Genomic DNA, 24,323 nt, shown 5'->3' on the forward strand with positions numbered 1-24,323 from the left:
AGCAGACCAAGATTGTCTAAATTTAGTTTTCAAGATGATCCCAGATGATGATGTGGCACAGAGGGGATACTGATCTATTGATCGTCACAAAAGCACAAGCAAGTAATGTCAGCTACGCCCAAAGAGGGGTTTTGTTCGCACTCACATTCGCCACTCATCATGTACACAAATGTCCATAATAAATGTTTCAAACCCCCTCCCTCCCACACACCCTGACATTCACAAAAACAGCAGATCATTTGAGTGCATTAAAACAATTAACTGATTTATTGATGTATTTTTACGTTTGCGATATGGCAGCTCCACAGGAATGGCTTGAAAACCTCAACTTTGTTTTCAAGTGCAGTCTTTGTATAAATCTAAATTAGTGCAGGAATAAGGCTACTTTATGTAAAGACACACTGCATATGTAAGAGGGCAGGTGGGCATTACGGGACTTTTGTTTAAAACTGCAGGAACAAGCGGTGGTGTTGAAGAGGGTCTACAAATATCCATTGTATTAAGCATGCATGTCTACTAGTTTTTACCTGTTTATAAATATATAAAAGTATAACTGCTTCTAGAGTCAAAGAAACCTTAACTTTTGTGGTTAGACAAAATTATTGTTCACCGGAACCCTGCACACGTTAAAGTGCAATAGGCATACATTAGGCCTTTAGTAGAACTACCTAGAAAGTGACCAACACATTCTGCATCCATCTGAGGGATCAGAACTCCCAATTTTGACACCACCATCCCTTCATTTCACAGCGCTTAGCAACCGAATGGTACTCAGCAAATCATTTGAAAATCTGAAAAAATGCATTTCTGTGCAAATACCAGAGAGCACGGTTGAAAAGCTCTGTAATCTAGCACCTTTCTCCATTACAGAATGGACCTGACAGAATACACTTCGAATCATCCTAATGGGTCTTAATGAATATTTATGAAACTCAAACAGAAGCGGAACGTGAATGCAGCCTTTTCATCCTAAACTCAGCTTTCTTTCTTTCTTCTTTCTGATTCTTTTTTCCTTCCATCATATTGACTGAATTGAATTATGTATTATGTTATGTTCTTAGTCTTAAAAATAAACCTTTTACCATTTCAACAAGTGGATGCATTTAAAAATGGCTTGATAATTATGCACAATTTGAAAGGAATTAGAAATGTATAAATAGTGCTAGATAAAGAGTTTGTTTTTTTGTTTATGAAGAGGTGCAGCAATCAATAGCATAAGCAGGTGAGATATCAGGCAAACCATTAAGGTACGAAGCAGCTGTTAGGCGCAAGCATTATAATAATAATAAAAAAATAAACAAAAAGTTGTGTTAAGTTATGGACTTGCGCGTATACTTAAACAACGGTTCTGAATTATCGTTACAGTAGAAAGAAAAGCTTTTCTGCAGTGGACATTCCTGCATTTGAGATATGCCTACGCTTCAATTTCACACGCAGTACAGGGACAGTAAACACTGCAACTGTACATTTTCTTTTTTTTTTAAGAATTATCAAAGGTAATTATTTAAACATAATAATAATAATAATGAAAAAAAAAAAGACATAAAAAACAAAACAACACTGACATGAACGGCAAAAAAAAACAAGTATCCTGTGGCTTAAAACGGTAAAAATCTGCTTAACGATGACGCTTTGGTGCATTCTATTCAGAAATAGGCTTCTCTTCCTTAATTTAAAAATTTATATTATTATAGGAATACATTTATATACACTTACATCTAGACTTGCTCTGTTAAAAAATAAAAATCATAGTACATACTATTTGTTACATAAAATACATGGTCCTTTGAATATGGCCTTGTTCAGGAGTGGGGTATGTGCAAAGGCAGGTAGAGGGAGCAGTTAGAGGTGCGTATCACAGTGACCGAAGTTTGGACTGCATTCTTGAGCTCCAAAGCACACACGTACTCGTGCACAAACACACACACACAAACACCTGTCGGCACAATCCGCCAGGGACAAGCAAACCACAAAAAGAACAGCCGCTTGAGCGCAAATGCTGAAGTTACATTAGCAGGGCTGCAGCTTTTAGTTCACATGAACCAAGCTCCAGTGTACCAGTTCAGCCTGACAAAAAAAAGACATCAGAATACACACGCCGCCATTAAACACGGCCACTATCACGTCACGTCACGTCACGTCAGGTCCGAAAGACGCAGGCTCGCTTCAGCTGAAGCACAAAAAAGATATAATCTACTTAGAGGCATACTTATTTTGGTCGGTTTGAAAATCGAATTTGTGGAGAGAGTTTTTGATCTTTTTTCCCCCCTGACACTTTGGTGGAAAAAGAGGCTGCTGATAAATCAGAGCCACTTTACTGCAGACTAAAGTCAATTGCAGACTGAAGGAAAAAATTGGTTCTATGACCGGGCTTTAAAAAATAGTAAATCAGTGTCACTATATCACTAGCTTGGAATGAATCAATACTCATTTAGTGGAGGGGCATTCCCTCAATGCAAAGTATACAATCGGTGACATACAGCGACACAGTAAAGTTGGTCATTTTGGCAGATGCTCGAGTTGGACACTTGGTTTGTTTTTTCGAAAGTCAACACTGAGGGGGACAATAAATAGAAAAAAAATTTTAACGGTTTCGGCGAGTTGGCGTCGCATGCTTGACGTTACATAATCTAAGAAGTGCACATGTCAACATGCAAAGGATTTAGACAAGCTAATGCCTATATTAATGGTTACATCTGAAGAGAACTCTCAGCAAGTGCATGGGGCTTAGAGCAAAAAGAGCTGAACTAACACTTTAAAAAATAATAATAATAAAATAAAAATAAAAAAACATAGTTGGTCCCTTTCAGGAATCTCTTCAGCAGATTTCAAGCCCAAGTGGAGAGTGAGGAGAAATCCCACTGGAATGCCTTATAGACTTCATTCTTCTTACTCGCAGATTGCATGGATGTCTCCCGACTCCTTAACGTTCCAACCACCCTTCTCTTGTTCATTTGAGTCGGTCAGAGCGAAAGGAGTCTTCCACGGCCGGGTCGGCCAGCATCAAGTCTCCATCGGTGAGCATGCTGAGGCCATCAAGAGCCAGGGGCTCCATCCTGAGAGCATCGTCTGAAGAGAACGGGTCCACCTCAAAGCCTGGCACTCCAGACAAAGCACTGGTGATCTCTTTAGACAAACCAGGAGGAGAGTCTCCTGTGAAACAAAAACCAAAAGATTACGGCAAACTTTTCTATTCATGGCTATTCAGTATTTAAGATTTATGAACATATACGATAAATGACAGGCTAAATTAACATGGCAACACCAGGAAATGCAGAATAAAATGTAGACATTAATCATACGATTATTTCTTATATTGATCAAACTTGGACACTGCAGACTGGCAGAATAAAAAATGGACACTAGAGATTTTGCATCCGCACAAAAGTGATGAAAGAATTTGTTTGAACAGAGATGATCCAGGTACACGGAGAGAATATACAGTCCTGCAGTCGACATTAAAAGACTGAGCATTATACTGCAAGTAGGCTTGTGCAATACAAGGCTTTAATTATTCTAAATGATCTCGCATCGTCATGATGTCCAGTGACATTTACTCTGCTTTTAACAGACCCACACTTTATTTTTTTGAAAAAAACCTACACACCCTGATGTAATTGCAGGCTTTATATTGTAAAAGACAGAAATAACAACATAAATGTTGGGCATCTTACATATTTAATGTAATCTTCCAACAAACAAAAAATAGATACACAAGAAATATGGGGAAAAAACCACTACAACTCCCTGATTGCATGGCCAGTCTGCACACTTCTCCCAACTAATACTTTGTGAAAGCACCGGTGCCTTTATTACAGCATCAGGTGTTTGTGAATAAGTATTTAATCAACATATAATTCATACATCTAGATTTGGGAATTTTATTACACTCTTCTTTGCAAAAAAAGGTCCTTTAATTTGCAAGGGGATGGTCTGTGTACAGATTTTTAGGTTATTCCATAGGTTTTCCATGGGACTGAGGTCTGGGCTTTGACTGGGCCATTCTAAGACTTTGATGATCCTTTTCTGAAACCCTCTCACATTCTTCTCTAACTTATAATTGGTGGAAATGCCCATTTTCCTGTCTTTTTTTATTCTGGTTGGTTTCCGAATGAGGTCATTTTTAATCACAATTTATTTTTATGGTAAATCATGAGAATGCTTCTCATGAGAACTGAACAATATTAATGCACTCCTGTGCCCCTACTTTACAAGGAATAAATTGTGGTACATAATAAAAAAAAAAAGGTTTTAAATGTGGATTTAAGTTCACATACAATGTCTTAAGAATAGACTAAAACTGAGTTAACACACACACACACACTCACGCGCACACACACACGCACGCACGCACGCACGCACGCACGCACGCACGCACCAGTCAGTATGATGTTGGGGACAAGGTGGTGCCCAGTACCATAATTCTGGATCTGACTGGGGTTGAGGAACTGCTGATCTGAGGAGTCCATCAATTCTAGCACCCCTTGGTGGCTGGTGTAGGAGCCGTCCTGCCCTTTACTATGGGTGCCACAGTCCAGATTGTGGTTAAAGGACAAACCCTCTCCATGAGAATCAATGGTGTACTACAAAATAAAAACACAAGTAGATACCTGTAAGAACGATAAAGAACCCAAATAATAAAATCTAGCATCAAAATTTAACACCAAATCGCTAAGAATTCGTAAATAGTTCCAGACCTGAGTGTAGCAGAAGACACCGACATGTAGTAGTACGAAAAATATAATGAATATAATAAGAATGAATATGAATAATTGTACATTTTTAAACAATGCAGGGATATACACACACTAACACTTTAAGAACACCTATACACCTGCACAACTCATGAAATGATCTAATCAGCCAATGATGTGGCAGCAGTGAAACCCATCAAACCATATAGATGTGGGCCAGCAGCTATGGGTAAGGCTCACATAAACCATCAGAATGTGGGGAAAAATGTGATCTCCATTTTTTTTTAACCATGGGATATTTCTGTAACTGCTGATCGTCTGCGATTTTCATACATCACAATCTCTAGAGTGTACACAAAATGGTGCCAAAAAAAAAAAAAAAAAAACACCCAGTGGGCAGCAGTCCTGTGGACAGAAATCCTTTGAGAAGAGCTCAACAAAGAATATCCAGACTGGTTTCAGCTGACAGAGAAGGCAACAGGAAATCACATAAGCAGTCTGAACATTTCTTGCAACTACAAATGCATTTTAGACTGCACAACACCCTGAAACTTTAAGTGTACAGGCTACAACAGCATAAAAACCTGCCAAGTTCCACTTCTGTCAGCCAAGAACAGAAAGCTGAAGCTGGGGTGGGCACAGACTCACAAACACTGAACAGCTGAAACATAGACTTAAGGAACTTTGATTTCTAAGGCAAAAAGTGTTAGATTTGGTGCCAACAACATGAATCCATGGACCCAACCAGTCTTCTGCCAACAGTCCAGACTGGTGGAGGTGGTGTAATGGTGTGGGGAATGTTTTTCTTGCACATTTAAGCATTTAATAATAATAATCCATATTGCAATTGTTTATTTGAGTATTGTTGCTGACCATGTGCATCTCCTCATTGGCACAAGTGCCGATCTTCCTATGGCTTCTTACAGGATGATAATCCACCATGACACAAAGCAAAAGTCATCTCAAACTGGTTTCCTGAACACAACAATGAGTTCAGCGTTCCTCCCCGTAACCAGATCATAATACAATAGAACACTTTTTCCAAATTTCCCCCTAAGATTAAGGGAGTGCTCAGTTAGAATACTCAGTCCTAAATTTAGAGAAGCAAAAAGCTACTTCCACTGCTTTTAAAGCACCCCATATGCTGATGAGAGCAATTTTCTTGTCCATAGTTCATCAGCGTCCCTTGTTTTTTTTTCTGTAATTAATTACTTTAATTGATATAACAATAAGCCTTTCTGCACTTACTAAGTTTTTTTTATCAGGAAAACCTGTATGCCTGCTCATTCATGTAATTATCCAATCAGTAAATCAAGCCACTGCAGTGCAATGCAGAAAACGTTCATTAGTGCCAGATCTGCTGGTTTGACTATTCCAGAAACTGCTGATCTCCTGGGATTTTAACACACAATCTCTACAATTTACAGAGCATGACGCAAAAAAACCCCAACAAAAAAAAACCACCCACTGACTGTCATCTCTGTGGGTGAAAAGGTCTTGTTGATGAGAGAGGTCAGACGAGAGATCAGACCGATTCGAGCTGACAGAAAAAGTCGGGAAACTCTACGTCAAATTAACTGCACGTCTGCGGAAAACCACCGTAAAATGCACAACACGAGAACCGTAATATGGGTGGTCCGTAACAGCGCAAAGACGGCCACAAAACAGGTCTTTGCAGTTACAGTGGACACAGGCTCACTATGTTGATGTTTGATGTGAACATTAACTGAAGCAATTGACCTGTACAGGTTTAAAAGTTATCCACTGCATAGCTGCCACATGATGCATGAACAAGCAGATCGAAAGGTTTTCAAATGGATGGTAAAATGATGTCATTATTTTAAGGCAACACTAGCTTTATAAATAAATAAATAAATAAATAAATAAGTACTATTTGTACATCTCTAGGGCATGCAAAGTAATAATAATAAAAAAAATAACTAAATGCAAACAGTTCACCATATAAACCCTTCCTATTAGTCTAGTCAGTTGTTGCTGCAGTATATTTGCCTCTTACCTGCTGGGAATGGTTCTGGTTTTGCCTACCCGTGAGATGTAGGCCCAAGTATGGATCATCCAGAAGGGAGTTCAGAAATAAGGTATCCTAAAACAACAAAAAAAAGAATGATTAGATATAGAAAAGTGCACACATTACACAAACACATGCTGCACACTGGGCTGAGCGACACACACTCTGCTTGAGAAACTCTATGTTATAAAATTAGGAATGTAGGATCGCTGTCTGACACCTGCTGAGAGTGCCTGTATTACTCTGATCCTGATATTGGAGACCTTTAGAACAAAAGAAAACCAGGAAGCAGGGCCTAGGGCAGGCCTAGAAATAGATAAAGCTACAAAGTGCTACTCTCAAATTCATGTGCCCATTCAATAGACCATGTTTACTTTCTAAATTTCAGATGAAACCAGCATATCCAGGTCACAGTTTTAAATTCAATACGACTTAACTGCAGCACTACTAACACAAGACAGCTTGGAGGTGCAACCTTAGTTTAGGCCTCTCTGAATCTAACCACATCCTTTTTTCTGAATCTGTGGGTTGAAAACTGTAAACACAACTGTCTTCCTTCTCAGACAAACACAGACCAAGCAGGAATAGAGGTGTTTGACCTGAAAACGGAATATTTGCATCACTGCAATGATACAGAGCAGTAATTCACAATTCATTAAGAGAAGCAGATTCCCTCATCCGCAGTGACTGGACGACCACGATCAAGTAAAATGCTTTATAACTGGCATGGATACAACACTGCATGGTTATGTCCTGTTTACTGTTAACAGTCAGTTCAGTTGAGTCACTTACACCAAGTGCTGCAACTTGGCGCTGGCATTACAACATAAGGAAAATCCCTATTGGCTATTAGACTGCAAATATATAAACTTCTAAGACTGCATTTTTAAAGAAACCTATGTGCCATAGAAAAGCAATAGTTGTTGCGTTTTTTTTCGGAATATACCTTAAATGTAAAACACAACAGAGCATGGTGCAGAGTCAGGAAACGAAGAAAGAGAAGCTACTTGCATTGTAAAGACCAAGTTCACTGGCTAGAGACTGGCTGATCTGTTGAAGTTGAGGAAGATTCTGGTTCTGTTCTTGCTGTACAGGCTGTGTCTGCGTCTGCACATCAGGTTTCTGCGAGCTCTGCGAGTTCACCGGCCCTGGCGCGTCTCCTGTGCTGCGGTTTTGATTCGGCTGCGGCTGGAGATGGGAGCCCTGTTGTCGTTGGACGTGTTCAAATGGAAAGTTCTGCGTTTTACACAGGTTGTGCATGTTTTGCATGTGCAGCTGCATGGGTTGTGGGTGTTGTGTATGTGGGTGGGAGTGGCACAGGGGAGGCTGAGCAGTCTGCTGATGTTGCTGTAATTGTTGGTGCTGGACCGGTGGCTGGCCAGACTGTGGTGAGGAACAGCCTTTCTGCGCATCATTGCTCTGGCCTGGCTGAGACTGTGCGAAAGGATATGGTGGTAACCTCTGGTCCGTCGGAAGCTTGCTGGTATCTAGAGGAACGCCCTGGACAAAGTGAAGCAAGAGCTTTCAGAACTCGGACATATAGATTAATCAATACAAATGTTGGATTCGATAAACAATTTTAAGCGGAACAACGTGAGCAGATCGTTATGCCACAATGCTGCTGAATAATTTAATCTGATTGGTCAGATGGTGTTGAGCTATTTTTTGCATCAGCGCTGCTGCAAAAGTAGTTCCATTATTATCATCATCATCATTTCCATAGTAACACTCGTGACTTCAACTAGAGCTAATAAACAGATAATAACGTTATTTGAATTAAAGTGTATAATTTGAAATATAGTGAAGCTTTCAGGAGAGTTTCAGAGCTTTGCAACTGCTCTGTGATTTCAGGAATTGAAATTAAACACTAACCACTTTGTTTAACTGATTTCCAAACCTAGTAACTAGTCAGCATTTTCACTGGTCAAAGCCGCAACCAGGAATGTTGCTGTCTGCTGGTGTGTTAAGAGACATTCTACAAGTAGATGTTAGAACTGTGCGGGCATCTCTTTAGTGACTGTGGGAGTCGTTTTTACCTGTGTGATTGAAGTCAACGTGGTTGAGATGGTGGGTGAGAACTGTTTGGGGTGGTGCCTGCGGGAATCTGGGCCCAGGGGCAGGTTAAGCGGTGAAAGCTGGCCCCGCCTGCGGGGGGAGGAGCTTAACTGTTGCTGCACCTGGCTGGGTAACAACGTAGTATAGGAACTCAAACACTGGCCTGATCCCATGCCACTATTCACTGATGGGAGGGACTGAGCACTTAGAGAAGAGTTACTCAGTGAGGAATGAAGGGATTGATTGCTAAGGGACGACTGCAAAGAAGGGGAGGAGCTAAGGGATGACTGCAAGGAAGGATTGCTTAGTGATGACTGCAGTGAGGCAGAGCTAAGGGAGTTGGGGAAAGAATGGTTGTTTAAAGATGACTGGATGTTAGGGTTGCTAAGTGAAGACTGGAGAGTAGGGTTACTAAATGTGCCCTGCAGAGAGGCCAGCAGACCTGCAAAAGTGAAAAATACAGCTTGAATGTCAAAATGGCCTCGGTGTTTCATTTAATTGCACGGCATACAAAAGTTCAACATGCAAGACATTGACAAACGCTTTTTTGCATTGCTTTTTGAATTGCACAGCCCATAATAATCTGGCAAGAGGAAAATAATAGTCTACTAGTTGTTAAAGGGAATCTCCAGCACGCGTTTGTGCAAACCACACTGAAAGAGTGCAGCGAGGAGGCTGCATCCTGTGCGGTGATCAAAATCCACCCAGAGTTGATAAAACTAGCTGCTACTTCCGATTACATGTACACCAACTACCTCCTTCACTGTCAGATAAACACTCCGGTGGGCCGTGCGTTTCAAGTCAATAAACCGTCACTAAACTGCTTTTTGGTTCATCAATCTAAACAAGCCTGATACAAATACATATAAATACATTCATAAAATCTTCCCCATTGTAAAATCAAAATAATCAGTGACCCAATTATCTAGGTCGACAACTTTTTTTTTGTCATGAGGACACTCACCTGGAGAATTGAAGGCATTTGTGGTATTGATGCCAAGCTGAGTGAGGGTGGATGCTAGGTTGCCAGTGCTGTTGCCTCCGCTGAGGGAGAGGTAGCCCGGCTCGTCTGGGTCGAGCGGCGTTGGCAGCGGTGAAGGGAAATGCAGACTGGAAAGATCAGGCAGTGAACCGCCAGTATTCAAAGCAGATTGGACATGAGGGGCATTGGACTGCTGATCCGGCGAAGGAAATATACTAATAACAAAAAAAAGAGAAAAGTATTTGAGTAAGCTTTTTTATAAAATGCCTTTAAACATATAGGGGAGAAAATCATTCTTACTTGATTCCAGGGACTTCACAAGACTTTGGTCGTGAGGACAGCATGGGTAACTGGAGCAGAGTAAGGCAAATGAATCAACCATGTCAAATGATACTGAGAACACAATTATTTTAAGAAGATAATAGTCCAGAAAACCTTCTTTGTGTCCCATGGTTTTAGAAGCTTGCCTTCATCTAATACATTCTCCTCTATGGGAGGGACTGGGTATGGAAACACTAAAAATAGAATAGATAGGTAATCAAGATCTCGGTAACCGTTTTATTTTTATTCTTACAGCTTGTTCTACTGGTATGATAATTTGATCACATGTTTCATGGCCACTGACTTACTTCTCCTCCCTTCACTCTCAGTTACACCTACAAGTTGGGACAGAAGAAAGAGAAACACATAAATGTAAAAAAAAAAAATATCCGCAGCACCGCAGGCGATCGCTATGAGAGAAAGTACGTGTTAATGCAGAACCTACCGCCGTGTCTCCCGTGTGGATTAAGGGTGTGTCCTGCATTGAATGGATCTCCTGTGGGAGGGTTCATCACACTGGTGTGCAGAGCAGAGTCTGAGTTCGTTCTAGAAAGCAAAAGAGAACAGAGTGAAAATGAAGTGAAGATGGTGTAAAATCGTATGAGAAGGTAGCAGTCTCAGGAGAGGAGGCACTGAAAAGACAAAAGCCGCAAATGATTTCTTTTATTGCTCCTTCCTGCAAGTGGGAAAAGCAGTTTCAATGACATAGTAATAAAATCAAATCACAGTAATTTGCGAGATAAATCCACAACAGATTCTCCGCAGTAATGATCTCTAACCTGGCATGCAGAACTGACTTAATTATAATAATATAATAACCGTCAATTTATGCAAAAGAAGTACAAAACGTCTCACACCTGCTCTCCAAGCCTTTTATACACTTACCCCCTACTCCTAGTGTCATTAGAACACCTCATCATAGAAGGTCAGAAAAAAACTCAAGAGCAGAAAGAAAAGAAAAGAAGAGGGGGAAAACACATTCTGTCACAGGGTCAAAAGAGTAATGGAAAGGAATGAAATGCAAATGGGATGTAGATAAGACGGAGACACACACACACACACACACACACACACACACACAAAGATAAATAATGAGAAAGAGAGAAAGGGAGCATCAGAGAGAGGCGAATTCACCTGTTGAGTGCTGTGGTGGGAAGACGGAACAATGGGTTCTTGTCCATGGAGAAATTACTGGACCAGTTCCTTTGTGATTGACAGAAAAATGCCCATTATTTCCAGCACCAAGAGGAAAAAAATGGAGCTGTCGTATGAAAGTACCGAAAGCAGCCAAAGAGAAGATCAGAAAGAGGGACACTGACAATCTATACAGTGCATAGAGCTGTTCTCTCACCCTATGACCCAATGCCGGTACTGACCAAGATATGAAATGGAAATTACAGCAGAACATTAGATCACCTAAAGAGCCAATCCATTTATGGCTTTACAGAAAAGCCACCGTTTGTCTCTATACTTACTTCACCAGTTTCCACTGTGGGTGTGTGGGTAGGCTGCTAATCGAAGTGCGATGATTTCACTGACACGACGGAAAATGCTAACACGTTTACCGATTCCTCCGGTTTTAAAATTGGTCGATCCATCACCATCAAGATATTTTCAGAAAATATCAACAGAAATGAGCAGTCCAACAAACCAATGGTGCAAAAGAAACAAGGACGTACTTAATCGTTTCTATCGGTAATGAATGATTCGTTTGAAAAGTCAGTATCCCACTCACTGAGACGAAGTCTATTCCAATGAATGAAGACAGAAATGAAAAGAGATGAACAATAGAAATAAAAAAATATATCCCAAGTCAGACAAATATCTATATATATAAAAAAAAAGGTTAGAAAAGTTGTTAAAGTCAAAGCAAAAGATGAAAGTAGATGGAGAAAATCTGTCCAAAATGCCCAAAAAGCAACTGAAGACAAAGCTGTGGAAGAGCTCTACGTTAGTTCTGTCAGTGCTGGTGTTAGTGTTGATGCATAACAAGCCATAAATCTTCACACACAGACCAGCATTTAACTTTCAACCAGAAAGCAAAATGCAGTCAAGTTAACACATGCACCACAAAGAGGTCTTGACTTAGATCACAGTTAGATCTAATTAGTAAGCATTACCTTCTCCAGCTCGGGTCAGGGGGCGGAGACAGGTATGCAGAGTTGCAGTAAGAGCTGTCCATCTGAGGTCTAAGGTCAAGGATACAGCAGCACACATAAACCCCTTTTAAATAAGTAAACAACCCATTCAAACGTGATTATCGATAGATGCCTTTATTAAAATGTCCAGTTAAGGCAAATGAGTAAAGCTACAGCAATCGATTATTTTAGTGACCGAGCATTCTACCGATTAGTCCATCGATTAATCGAGTAATCGGATAAGAAGTACTATTCCTTCATTAAAGAGCAACAGAAAATATACAGGAGAGAAAAAGACGGGTCTCTTAAAATGAACGTCTTTTTTTTTTTCTTTTTGGAAAAATCTACATTTGCATACAAAACTATCAGTGAAAACTGAACCCATTCATTGCATTTAATCGCCATATTTTATCAAAATGCAAAAACAAATATATCAATAAATAAAAAAGACTGAAATATATAAACAATCTATTGCAAATTACTTTATATAAAAAAAAAAAAAAAAAAAAAAAAAAAAAAAATTTTAAAAACACTGTGCGGTGTTTTCTTTATGTTTTAGTTTGCTTTGATCCCAAACTTTGGAAACATTTTGTTGTGTTCTTTGGCCTGAATCTCATTCCCTTGCTGTTTTCTCTCCGTTCCTCCATTTATCATTCTGCAGCGTCTACTGTGTTTTCCCGTCCAGGGGACTTATTTATAAACGTGAAAATACAGAACGCGAGAAGGGGAACTGGTGACACTGCTTACATAATTAAATAATCATTCAATTATTTGCCTCGATGGCTTTTTGTTTTTCAAATTAATTGAGTTACTCGAGGAATCGTTTCAGCCCGACACACGAACAAAGAAAGAAAACAGATTTCGCTGCTCTAACTGCACACTGCATATCCTGAAGATATTACTACACATAGATAGATATGCATGGCCACAGATACATATTCGTTGAGCTAATGTAACTGTCCTGAATGAAAGGATACGTGTCTCCTGTACGGTCGGCTGGGGGAGGCGAAGCGTCGGTCTCTGGGGACTCTCTCCACCAGGCCATGGTGTCGTGTGGATCGGTTGGATTCCAAGGTCGAGTGAAACGAGCCCTAGAGGAATGCACACGAGCACATAGAAAAGCACAAACATTACACCTCTAACAAAACGTGCAAAAGCTCATACACAAAAAAACAAAAAACAAGCCTGTGTGGAGGCTTCTTTCTTTTACAGAAAGAAGTCAGTTTTGTTCCATTCAATGTTCAATGGCTTCAAATAGCTGAAAAAATGCTGTGAACCCAGACGTGTTCAATTTGGCATCGAACATCATCATCATGATTTGAACCTTTGTGTATTAAAAGACTATATAAAAGAATGTACTTGTTTCTAGGTTCTCAACTGCACTAATAGAAAACAAGGACACTGTGGCGCAGTAGTGCATTTGTTTAGAAAGTTGTGGTTTAGACAGTTCAAAGTTTAATATTTGCCATTTTGGCCTTGGCCTATTTTTTTAAGCGATGTAATCTACTGTACCGGCCACGATGGCAGGATCAGCAGAACTCTAGCTCCTAACTGGATGCACATCAGCTCAAGTTGACTGCTGATCCGCTATGCTGCCCATAATTCTAATGGACTGAATTGAAAGGTATGGACTTTGCCAAGATCATTAAACTTGCAGGTGGACCAGAATACCAAAAGTACCAGCCAGCAAAAATCTGGCCTTTGTGAATCTAAAAGGTCATCATTATACTGTTTTATATACTGTTACTATCTAATGCAATATTAACTTCCTCCTCATAACTCTAATATTCGGAGACGCAGTGACATACCTGGAGGTCGGCCATGTTCCTGCCGATCTGATTGACATTTGGCAAAGAGCCTCCATAGTAAGGACCCTGCGTTCTTGCCAGTCGCACTTTCTGAGCCTGAATCTGGGAGAGAAAAAAAGCAGAATAAATTTATTTATTTTTTTTTTTTTTTAAATCAATCATTTGCAAGAAAAAATTCATAAATAAATAAAACACAACTAGCAAATGCTCATTACATTATTACATTATATCAATCGTTATGAGCACTTTAATGTCGCCTTTGTTTTTGTTTGTTTGGGGGGGGTTATATAGTGCACTATTCCCTGAGCTGAAAATGAAATGAAACATTATAAAAACCACTTTAAAGATTCAAGCCTATTTTGTAAAGCCGATTACTAGGAGACATGCTCTGTTGCTGTATTTGATATCAAACCCACAGTGAAAGAGAATAAGATGAATCCTCCAATACAATAGAACGCTGTCATAACTTTCTGTGAGTGTTGCGAGCCGAGTGTGCGTTTATTTCTGGCGCAATCGTCTGCTGTCATTTCGCATGAGCTGAAACGAGTGTTATTGTGTTCGTGCTCGTCCTCCGCCTCACTGTTCTAACCCGCTCCAAACAGTACAATCCAGCTTTTGTTTCTGTCCACGTGGACCGACAGCAATTCACATTTTGCCTCTTTCAAAGGCTTCAAAATCAGGACGTAAATGACAGCCACGCTATTGTTTTGTGCGAGAGCCAGCATTGCACTTCACCGAAAACACTGATGAAAGTGCCATTCATGGACAAGGCCATACGTGATACAAGGTCATATCAAGGACACCCCAATTAGACAAATGCGTCTAATCGATTGTGTATATTTCATGATTTACACAACGCAATTATTAAAATACTGTGCAATGGCCTGGTGAATAAGCTTCACAATTATTTATAGACTAAACAAATCAGAACGATCCAAGTCGCCCTTTTGTTGGAGGGATTTTGAGACACCGTGTTCAACAATTTTTAAAGCAGCAGAAAGTTTGTGTGTGTATTGGTTCCAAGCTAAATTCCAAAACATGCTGACTCATATTGTATCCGTTCATTTACACACTTCAGAAACAGTGGGGTGACTTTATTCAAAATATTGAGCAAGCTTTTATTATTCCCCAAGAAAAAGAAAAAAAAAACATGCCTGGAATAACCACAGTGTCTCACCGCATTTGAAAAACACCCCTAGGTCTCCTTGCTCAGATCCTGCCATGAGTAAAATGGATACTAGTTAAAAAATGTTGCAAGTTAGCTTCTTAATAATTCATGTCAGAAAGAACAGGGAGGACATCATTTACGTGCAATTAACAGAATGATGCAACCTGGATCGATCCATTTTATTCAAAACTCCAGCCCAACACCACTAACCACATCCTCAACCACAAAAAAAAAAATCCTTCTAATATTAAGAGTTCGGAGAAGCCAGAGCCATGAGCATTTGAACATTTAGTGACGGCTACATGACTTGAAGCAGAATGTAAGAGGTTCATGCCACAGAGCCGGCAAGCTGCCAGTGTCAGGCCTGTGGGAGCAACCATCCCTGCTCTAGGAGTGTAATGATGTGGGTGGCTCTGTGCTCTGATCACAGCATCCTAACAACCTGGGACATGTGAGGAAAAATAACTTCACTGTGCTTAACATGTGTGTGATAAATAAAGGCTGTCTGCTGTCTGTATATAAGCAGTTGACCTACAGCCAATTTGGAAAAATAAATTATTAATAAAAAAAAACAGAAAAACAATAAACACAAACATACAAATCCACATTTAGGTGAAAAAGTCATTTCATATCCATCCCAAGATCCAATTCTTTTTTTTTCATAGCATAATGCATTAATTAGTGGTACAATTTGCAATATAAACAAATTTGAGTGATAAATATAGCTCTCAACCTGCGCTAAACCTTTTTTTTTTTTTTTAAAGAGCTTTGAAAATCTTAATAACAGCAAATTGTGCATCATTAAGCTTTAGTAAGCGCTTTATTCTGGTCTAAGTGAACACTGTAGCAGAGTCTATCCTAGGAACTGTAGACAAAGGCTGGGATGCCAATACATTACAGGGAACCATTCACACACATTCACAACAAGGGGCAACTAATCCGTCTAAATGCATGTTGTCAGGCAGTTGGAGAAACCGCCCCACACGGCAGAGGGAGAAGATGCGAAGCGCAGAGTGAAACCTTGGATCTCGTGCGGTCATTAAAATAGCAACTTGTCACAAGTGTGATTCGTTCAGCTCAGTAGACAATAGCATTGTAAAAAATCACATCGTGTTCCATTATGCTGTGTGAATCACAAGGAACTGGATGTCAGTCGGTTCGATTATTATTTGACTTATTTCAATCAATCAATCAATCAATTCGAACTCCTGTTCCTTGTTAAGCAGTTTTCAGAACAAACAAAAACGCTCTTTCAGAGATATGACGCGATACATAATGACCGTAAGCGTCCGAGGTCCGAGTCTATGCAAACCTTTTCCGATTGTAAGCCATCGAATAATTACATTCTCCTCATCATCAAACATTTCTAATGAGATACTTCACGATTAAAAAATCGAACCGTAGCTGTTCTTCATTGCGCATCTGAAAATAACATCACGTATAATTCCACGCATCGACTTATTTCTTATCTAAATCGTTTTGTAATTATCTTCAACCTCTTTTGGCCTGCGACTGCTCGGTCTATAGTACGGTTTAAAACAATCGTGTAAAAAGTTCGGCAAAATGAAAAATCCCAACAAAGTCAGCAAACTAAGAGCACAGGCAGATGTTTAGGTGAAAGAACATGGTGTGGTTATTAAGAGAAATTTTACTTCACAATATTTAAATTGTGACTTACATTATGCATGATTTTTACGATGTGCTTTATATCCCTTATTTTCTATAAACGTTATGCAAATCTATAGAAACAGGTGCTTACTAAACCTCAATCACTCGTGTCCCTTGAGAACATGTGTGTAATTTATAGTACACCTGATGTACAAGTTTTTTCTTGTAAACAATGTTCTGTCGGCATAAGGCTCTGATGTAGAGTCTCTCTAAATCCCAGACAGCTGTTATGTCATACACTGGTGTGAAAAAGTGTTTTCTTATTTTTTGCATGTTTGTCACACTTTAATGTTTCAGATCATCAAACTAATTGAAAAATTAGTAAAAGATAACATGCGGTTTTTAAATAAAGATTTTTATTATTGAGGGAAAACTAAATCCAAAACTACATGGCCCTGTGTGAAAAAGTGTTTGCCCCCCCCTGTTAAAACTTTTATCACACCTGAGTTGAATTTTTCTCGCCACACCCAGGCCTGATTACTGCCACACCTGTTCACAATCAAGAAATCACTTAAATAGGACCTGCCTGACAAAATGAAGTAGACCAAAAGATCCTCAAAAGCTAGATATCATGCTGAGATCCAAATAAATTCAGAAACAAAGGAGAAAGAAAGTAATTGAGCTCTATCAATCTGGAAAAGGTTATAAAGCCGTTTGCAAAGCTTTGGGACTCCAGTGAACCACAGCGAGAGCCATTATTCACAAATGGGAAAAACATGAACAGTGGAGACCCCTCCCAGGAGTGGCCAGCCGACCAAAATTACCCCAAGAGCACAGCGACGACTCATCCAAGAGCTCACAAAAGACCCCACAACAACATCCAAAGAACTGCAGGCCTCACTTGCCTCAGTTAAGGTCAGTGTTTATGACTCCACCATAAGAAAGAGACTGGGCAAAAATGATCTGCATGGCAGAATTCCAAGACAAAAACCGCTGCTGAGCAAAAAGAACATAAAGGCTCATAAAGGCTCAGAAAACATCTTGATGATCCCCAAGACTTTTGGGAAAATACTCTGTGGACTGACGAGACAAAAGTTCAACTTTTTGGAAGATGTGTGTCCCATTACGTCTGGTGTAAAAGTAACACCTCATTTCAGAAAAAAAAAATCATAGCAACAGTAAAATATGGTGGTGGTAGTGTGATGGTCTGGGGCTGTTTTGCTGCTTCAGGAAGACTTACTGTGATAAATAGAACCATGAATTCTGCAATTTACCAAAAATCCTGAAGGAGAATGTCTGGCCATCGGTGCGTGACCTCAAGCTGAAGCGAAGTTGGGATCTGCAGCAGGACAATGACCCAAAACACACCAGCAAGTCCACCTCTGAATGGCTGAAGAAAAAATTAAGACTTTGGACTGGCCTAGTCAAAGTCCTGACCTGAATCCTATTGAGATGCTGTGCACCTTAAAAAGGCGGTTCATGCTCAAAATCCCCCCAATGGGGCTGAATTACAACAATTCTGCATAGATGAGTGACCATAATTCCTCCACAGTGCTGTAACAGACTCATTGCAAGTTATCGCAAACGCTTGATTGCAGTTGTTGCTGCTAAGGGCGGCCCTACCAATTATTAGGTTTAGAGGGCAAACACTTTTTCACACAGGGCCATTTAGTTTTGGATTTTGTTTTCCCTCAATAATAAAAACCTTCATTTAAAAACTGCATGTTGTGTTCACTTGTGTTATCTTTTACTAAAATTTATTTTAGTTTGAGGATCTGAAACTTTAAAGTGTGACAAACATGAAAAAAAAAAAAGAAATCAGGAAGGGGGCAAACACTTTACTTTATCTGGTATTCACATTCATTCTCTCCCCTGCCAATCACAGTGACACTTGCCAATCAAAGGCTTCTGTGAGCTCATGTATATCCAAGAGGGTAGATGACGCTTTCCTCAGAGTGTTACGCAGCCATGTGACGCAGCAGTTTAAAAAAAAGTGGGAGAGGCGCGTTTTGCATGTCTTGGAGGAGGAATGTGCCCAAAAGTGCATTTTCGGTTTTCGCCCGAAAGACTTTGATCACCGAAACAACACGGCCAAAACAGTTTGTTGTGATGACGCAAACAGAAACCGCTGCCTGCACGTGCATGTCTAAAACAACATGTCTGCGGTGTGGACGTATTTCAGTATATCTGAGAAAGACCCACGGATAGCGATTTGCAAAACGAAATATCAAGAGGGGGTGCGTCTGCAAAGACTTTCTCCACGTCGGGTTTAATTTGAAATCCAAACATCCGATCGCTATGCTGAATATCAGAGGAACGCAAACTCACAGAAAAGCAAAACCCCTCCGAGCATGCGCACTCCGTCGTGGCGGACGTTTTTGAAGTTTCGCAGTGATATTGTTGTATTGTATCTTTAAGCAGTTGCACTTGTTCTAAATGCACTTTAGTTTTGTGAAAGAACATATTTAATTGTACAACCTTTCAGCAGGCCAGAGGGCCTGTACATTATTATTTAATGTACACATGAGTGCATTTAAGTTAAACATTTAAGTTTGAATTTGTATTGATTTTATCCTGTGCATTGTGCTATAAATAAATATTTTCATAATTTGTAATTAACTAATTCTTTGAGACTTTAATATTAATTTATGCAATTGAAATGCCTTGATTTTAGTAATTTAGTACACAGTCATAGCCATAAATGCAATGGTAATAATAATTGCCATAATTTCTTCGGTTTTCTGCCTTGCTATACTCCTTTTTCGGTTTTTGGTTTTGGCCAAGAATTTTTTTATTTCGGTGCATCCCTAATCTTCATCCTTCCTCTTTGGTGGCTGCTGTATGATAGGAGAGAGCTGGCTGGTGGTCAGGAATTGGCGAATTAAAAGAGAAAACTGAGACAAACTGCATACTACAACTGCAAAAAAAATTAAAAATAAATGAAATTTATCATCTGGTAGATGAATTCATCGTCAGCTACAATTTTGCGATCTTGACATTTGCACTCCAAGAAAGCATTCATCATTCAGCTCTGCTTATTATTAAACAATAAGATCAATGCCAGATCAGCATCCAACCACACAGCAGAACAGACTATTACTTGTCCCAAACAAATCCAACACAGTACAAAACCATTGCCCGTACAGTTCAATATTGTGTTCCACATGCTCCACTGGCACGTAAACCGTAACAGCCAAACGAAAACCATGTCAACTAAACACAGGGGACAGCTAGAAGTTAAACCAGCTGGAATTACAAGACAGTGCCGTATAAATGTGACATAATTCAGAGAAAAATAAACTAGCCATCTTTGTTCCTGGTTATTCATAAGCATCTCTACTATACAAGTTGCACAATATTGGCATCATTGTACTTTAGGATTGTTATTAAAAAAAAAAAAAAATCTACAAAAAAATGTAAGTTATAAACAGTTTACACTTCGCTCATCTGTGAGTAAAACAAGACGAAGGGCAAAACACTGCACTAAAGTGCCTCTGACAGCCGGTGTGAACTGTAATGCTTGTTAAAAAGAAGTGTAACTGCACTTTAGAAACTTGCCAGACCTCAGCGCTGAGACAAACATCTGAAAAATAAATGCTACAACTCAAATGCTTATGTGTAGATCATTCTAAGTCTCGTTCTGAATCTCGTTCTGGATCTCATTCTAAGTCTCATTCTAAGTCTCATTCTGGCTCTCACTCTAAGTCTCATTCTGAATCTCATTCTAAGTCTGAGAATCCTGCTCAGGAAACAGCACATAACTTTGTTAAGGTTATTACATCACAAGCCATATTCCAGTAAGCCCACACGATTCTGATGAATTTCATGTTTTAATTGTACGAGGATCTTGAAAGTGACGGTGAAATTTCGCATACTGCTCCATACCACGATACCACAATTCAATACCACAATGAACAGATGAACCAGATAAATATTTACATTTAGCCCTGCTGATTTTATTTGAGAATTCAAAAACCTGTAAAACGGCATTCGAATCACACAATCTGGTTCTGGTCTGGTGCCAAAACGTGCATTCAGAAGCCTACAATTGGGTATAGGTGCTATAGTATTATGCCGCTGCAAAGCACGAGACACAGACAGACTCCAGCCCTGAAATTATCCTTGACTGTTAACCTTAGACAGACATTTGGCAGGTTTAATGATGAACAATAAAACAGTGGTCAGATGAACAATTCTGCAGTGTATTAGGATTTCGGTGGCAAGCAGGAGGTTTCAGGTTAAGAGGTTTAGTGGAAGATAACTGTAATAACTACCAGAGGCACCAGCAGTCTCCTGTCCATTCTACCCTTTGGATATAATGTCTCGGTATGTGTACATTTACTGTACATTCGCTGAATTATTTTTCCAAACAGTAAACTAAAACTAATTACAGGTAGGGACTACGGTTACAGGACTGGTCTGAGGAATATTTTGACGCTTTCATTTGTCGCTGTTTTGTATCATACCACATAATGAATATTACTATTATTATTATTATTATTATTATTATTGCAGATTATCTTAGAAAGACAAAAATTCAGGCTTTGATCACTACATGATCCTAAGGCTAAAAATGCTGAAGATGTGAAAACTTGGAAATGTTGAAATCATTAAGGCGCAATATACAACAGACGGATGTCAGAATCTAAACACAAGCACATGGTTTACTTCCACTTGAAGACAAGAACAGAGAAATACACAGTAACTAATCCACAAAATGAAAAACAGATTAATTCAGTGTTCGAGTTATGGTGAGAAATCTTATATACGCGTTCATCTATTTACTTTATACTATATTTTATATATATATTTTTTTTTTAAAGTAACACCCTGAAGTGTAACCAGCTGATGAGATGAGACCAAGTCATCTCAGCATCTTCTTAACCAAACCTGAAAAGCTGATTCTTTATGTTGATGTTTTTCCTACTGAAACAGGATGTCAGTGTGACATCTGCGTCACGCTCGAGGAACGCCACAACCATCACTGAATCGATGCAAACCTGCTAGCTAGTGCATAAGTTAAACATGGGGGGGAAAAGAGTAGAGAGGATTTTCTCTCCAGCGCATTCAACGGCATTTTCAATCAACTTTTAATAGCACAAAATCCTGGAGTGGGTTTTTTGAGTAACGATTAAGAGCTACAGCTACATTGAGATTTTATTTATTTATTTATTTATTTATATATATATACACATACATACATATACACACACACACACACACACCTCCTTAAAATTGTAAACATCTGTTGCAATTAGTTAGTGAATTAAAAACGCAAAGTATTCATTTAAGGTACATTTCGACATGAACAGATTGCGATTAATAGCGAGTTAACTCACGACGATCATATATATACACCCAGACACACACACATACACACAGACACACACACACACACATATGTATGTATGAATTAATAGTTAACTTAACAGTTAGCATTATACTGCAAGTGTGAATTTATGTAAGACCTGAACTCAACATTGTGTTTCAGGTGTTTTATTATTATTATTGTTCAATTATTATATTAATATTATTATTATGGAATTTCAATACAGTGCCATAAAAATAAGACATGATACAACAGGGTATTGGATTAACAAACTAGCCATCTTTGTTCCTGGTTATTAATAAGCATCTCTGTGTGGCCACATGGACATAATACATGTGTCAGACCGAATGTGATTGGACGAATAGACAGCAAAGTACAACATGAGTCACAGTGTGGGAGAGGATGTTTTCCTAAATATGATGGAAGTTTCTCTACATGAATATATTGTCTCTTTGGTTGCATATACTGTCATGTTAGTGTCTATAGGCTCAGAGGGAGGATTTCCGATCCAATTTTAATGTATAGGAACATTGAAAGAATTAAAGCTGAATTGAAATCACAGCGCGCATCCACACACTGAGCTACTGCTCTTCTCTCTCACACACACTCAAACACACACACACACACACACACAGCTGCTGCTGCTATCATGGTTATTAGCTTGTTGTGTTGTTTACAATCATCTCCCCTCTTGCTTTCATTGTAAATACACCTCAGTTTATACGCATTTGCCCTCTCTCAGGTGCGTCACCGAGCAGCCCAGCTAGCAATCTCCTGCTGTTAGCCTACATGCTACACGCTAACATTAGCTTCCTGCTTCACGCGATTGAGCTCGTACACTATAACGCGACAAGACTTATCGGTTCTCCTTTGTATTATTCAAAACGATTTGGATTTTTACCCCAGTTTCATGTTATAACGATTTTAGGCTTTGAGGGGGAACGTCATGCTAATCTTGATACCCCGATCGGCCACATCACAACATTCTTAATGACTAGCTAGCTGTTAGCTGTGTCGTTAGCATACCAGTGTGTGTGTGTGTGTGTGTGTGTGTGTGCGCGCGCGCGTGCGTGCTTTTCAAGTGCGAGTTTCTTGTAGTAAACACGATCGCACTTCCACGCGGATCGCCGATGTTTTGAGAATAGTGATACTGGCATGAGGAACACACGTGTAGAGAGTACGCGGTTTGTATACGCGGTTCCTCGGCAGGCCTTAGCTACGAGCTTCATCCTGTGGATCCCCTGCGCTCCTGCTGCTGCTTACCCGGGTGGAGGTGATGTCCATCATGACCTCCTGGAAGGCGGCGGTCTCCTCGGCCTGGCGCTGAGTGTGTAAGGCGATTTTCTCACTGAACTTCCGAGGGTTGGAGACTCCGGATACGTGAGCGCTACCGGCTCCAGGTCCGGGACCGCAAGCTCCAGCACCCGCGGCGGACATCTTCTACAAGCCGCTGTTTTCAGCCCACATCCAGGCCGAGCGTTCAGCCTACTGAGGGAAGAGGAGGGCTTTCGGAAGGGAGTGGGGAGTGACGAAGAGCCGCCGTGGGCGCGATCACACAACACACACGCGCGCGCACGCAAACACACGCTTTACTCGAGGATGCTCACAAATACTCAACATACTTGTCCTTAGATCGTCGTGCGTAAGAAGCGACTGTCTACAATACAGGGAGTGTCTCAGACCACACACACACACACACACACACACCGAAATATAAAGTTTACACTCAGGACTGGGCAATATGACTAGAACATATTGGTATCGTGATAAATGATCTCACGATACACTTTTCTGAGATATCGTGACATATCTTTTCTCTGTCTTTTTTATTATTATTATTTTTATTATTATTATTATTATTATTATTATTATTATTATTATTATTAATGCAAACTGACTGAAAGCAGTGAGGAATATTGTTTATTTTACAAATCGACTCATTCTTTGTACATTTTAATATAATTATTTTATTTTGATACAAAGTATTTGATATTGATAAACTAGATAATATAGTATAACTAAAATACTGTTTCTCTGCCTGTTTGTTTATAAACCTATACGTAGTTAATACGCTTAATGTCTTTTGGACGCATTATATAATTTCGCCCCTATCACCCACCCCTAATGATCCATTATTAGTTAATATTTTCATCTACTAGAACATATTTTCATTGGTATATTCTCAGAAAAT

The 24,323-nt window shown here is 39.6% G+C and overlaps 1 protein-coding gene across 5 annotated transcripts; it reads right to left on the bottom strand.

Annotated features, from left to right (window-relative positions):
* Positions 1-277: 277 nt before the first annotated feature.
* On the bottom strand, positions 278-23,814 carry LOC310734544 (CREB-regulated transcription coactivator 2). 5 transcript variants are annotated; one of them, XM_083556680.1, is made up of 16 exons: positions 23,396-23,806; positions 14,028-14,129; positions 13,197-13,310; positions 12,202-12,263; positions 11,216-11,284; positions 10,527-10,627; positions 10,390-10,416; positions 10,196-10,275; positions 10,061-10,110; positions 9,743-9,975; positions 9,073-9,220; positions 8,760-9,042; positions 7,735-8,223; positions 6,712-6,798; positions 4,379-4,583; positions 278-3,153 (listed from the first exon to the last, which is right to left on the bottom strand). In XM_083556680.1, exons 1-16 carry the CDS (start codon positions 23,567-23,569, stop codon positions 2,951-2,953), a joined length of 2,427 nt encoding a protein of 808 aa, XP_083412806.1. In that variant the 5' UTR covers positions 23,570-23,806; the 3' UTR covers positions 278-2,950. The 5 variants fall into 5 exon arrangements, with proteins under 5 accessions (XP_083412806.1, XP_083412805.1, XP_083412807.1 ...); XM_083556679.1 differs by having other exon boundaries at positions 8,760-9,220; positions 23,396-23,814; XM_083556681.1 differs by having other exon boundaries at positions 4,418-4,583; positions 8,760-9,220.
* Positions 23,815-24,323: the final 509 nt, after the last annotated feature.

The sequence above is a fragment of the Silurus aristotelis genome, assembly GCF_946808225.1.
Source record: "Silurus aristotelis genome assembly, chromosome: 1".
In the NCBI taxonomy this organism is placed as follows: domain Eukaryota; kingdom Metazoa; phylum Chordata; class Actinopteri; order Siluriformes; family Siluridae; genus Silurus; species Silurus aristotelis.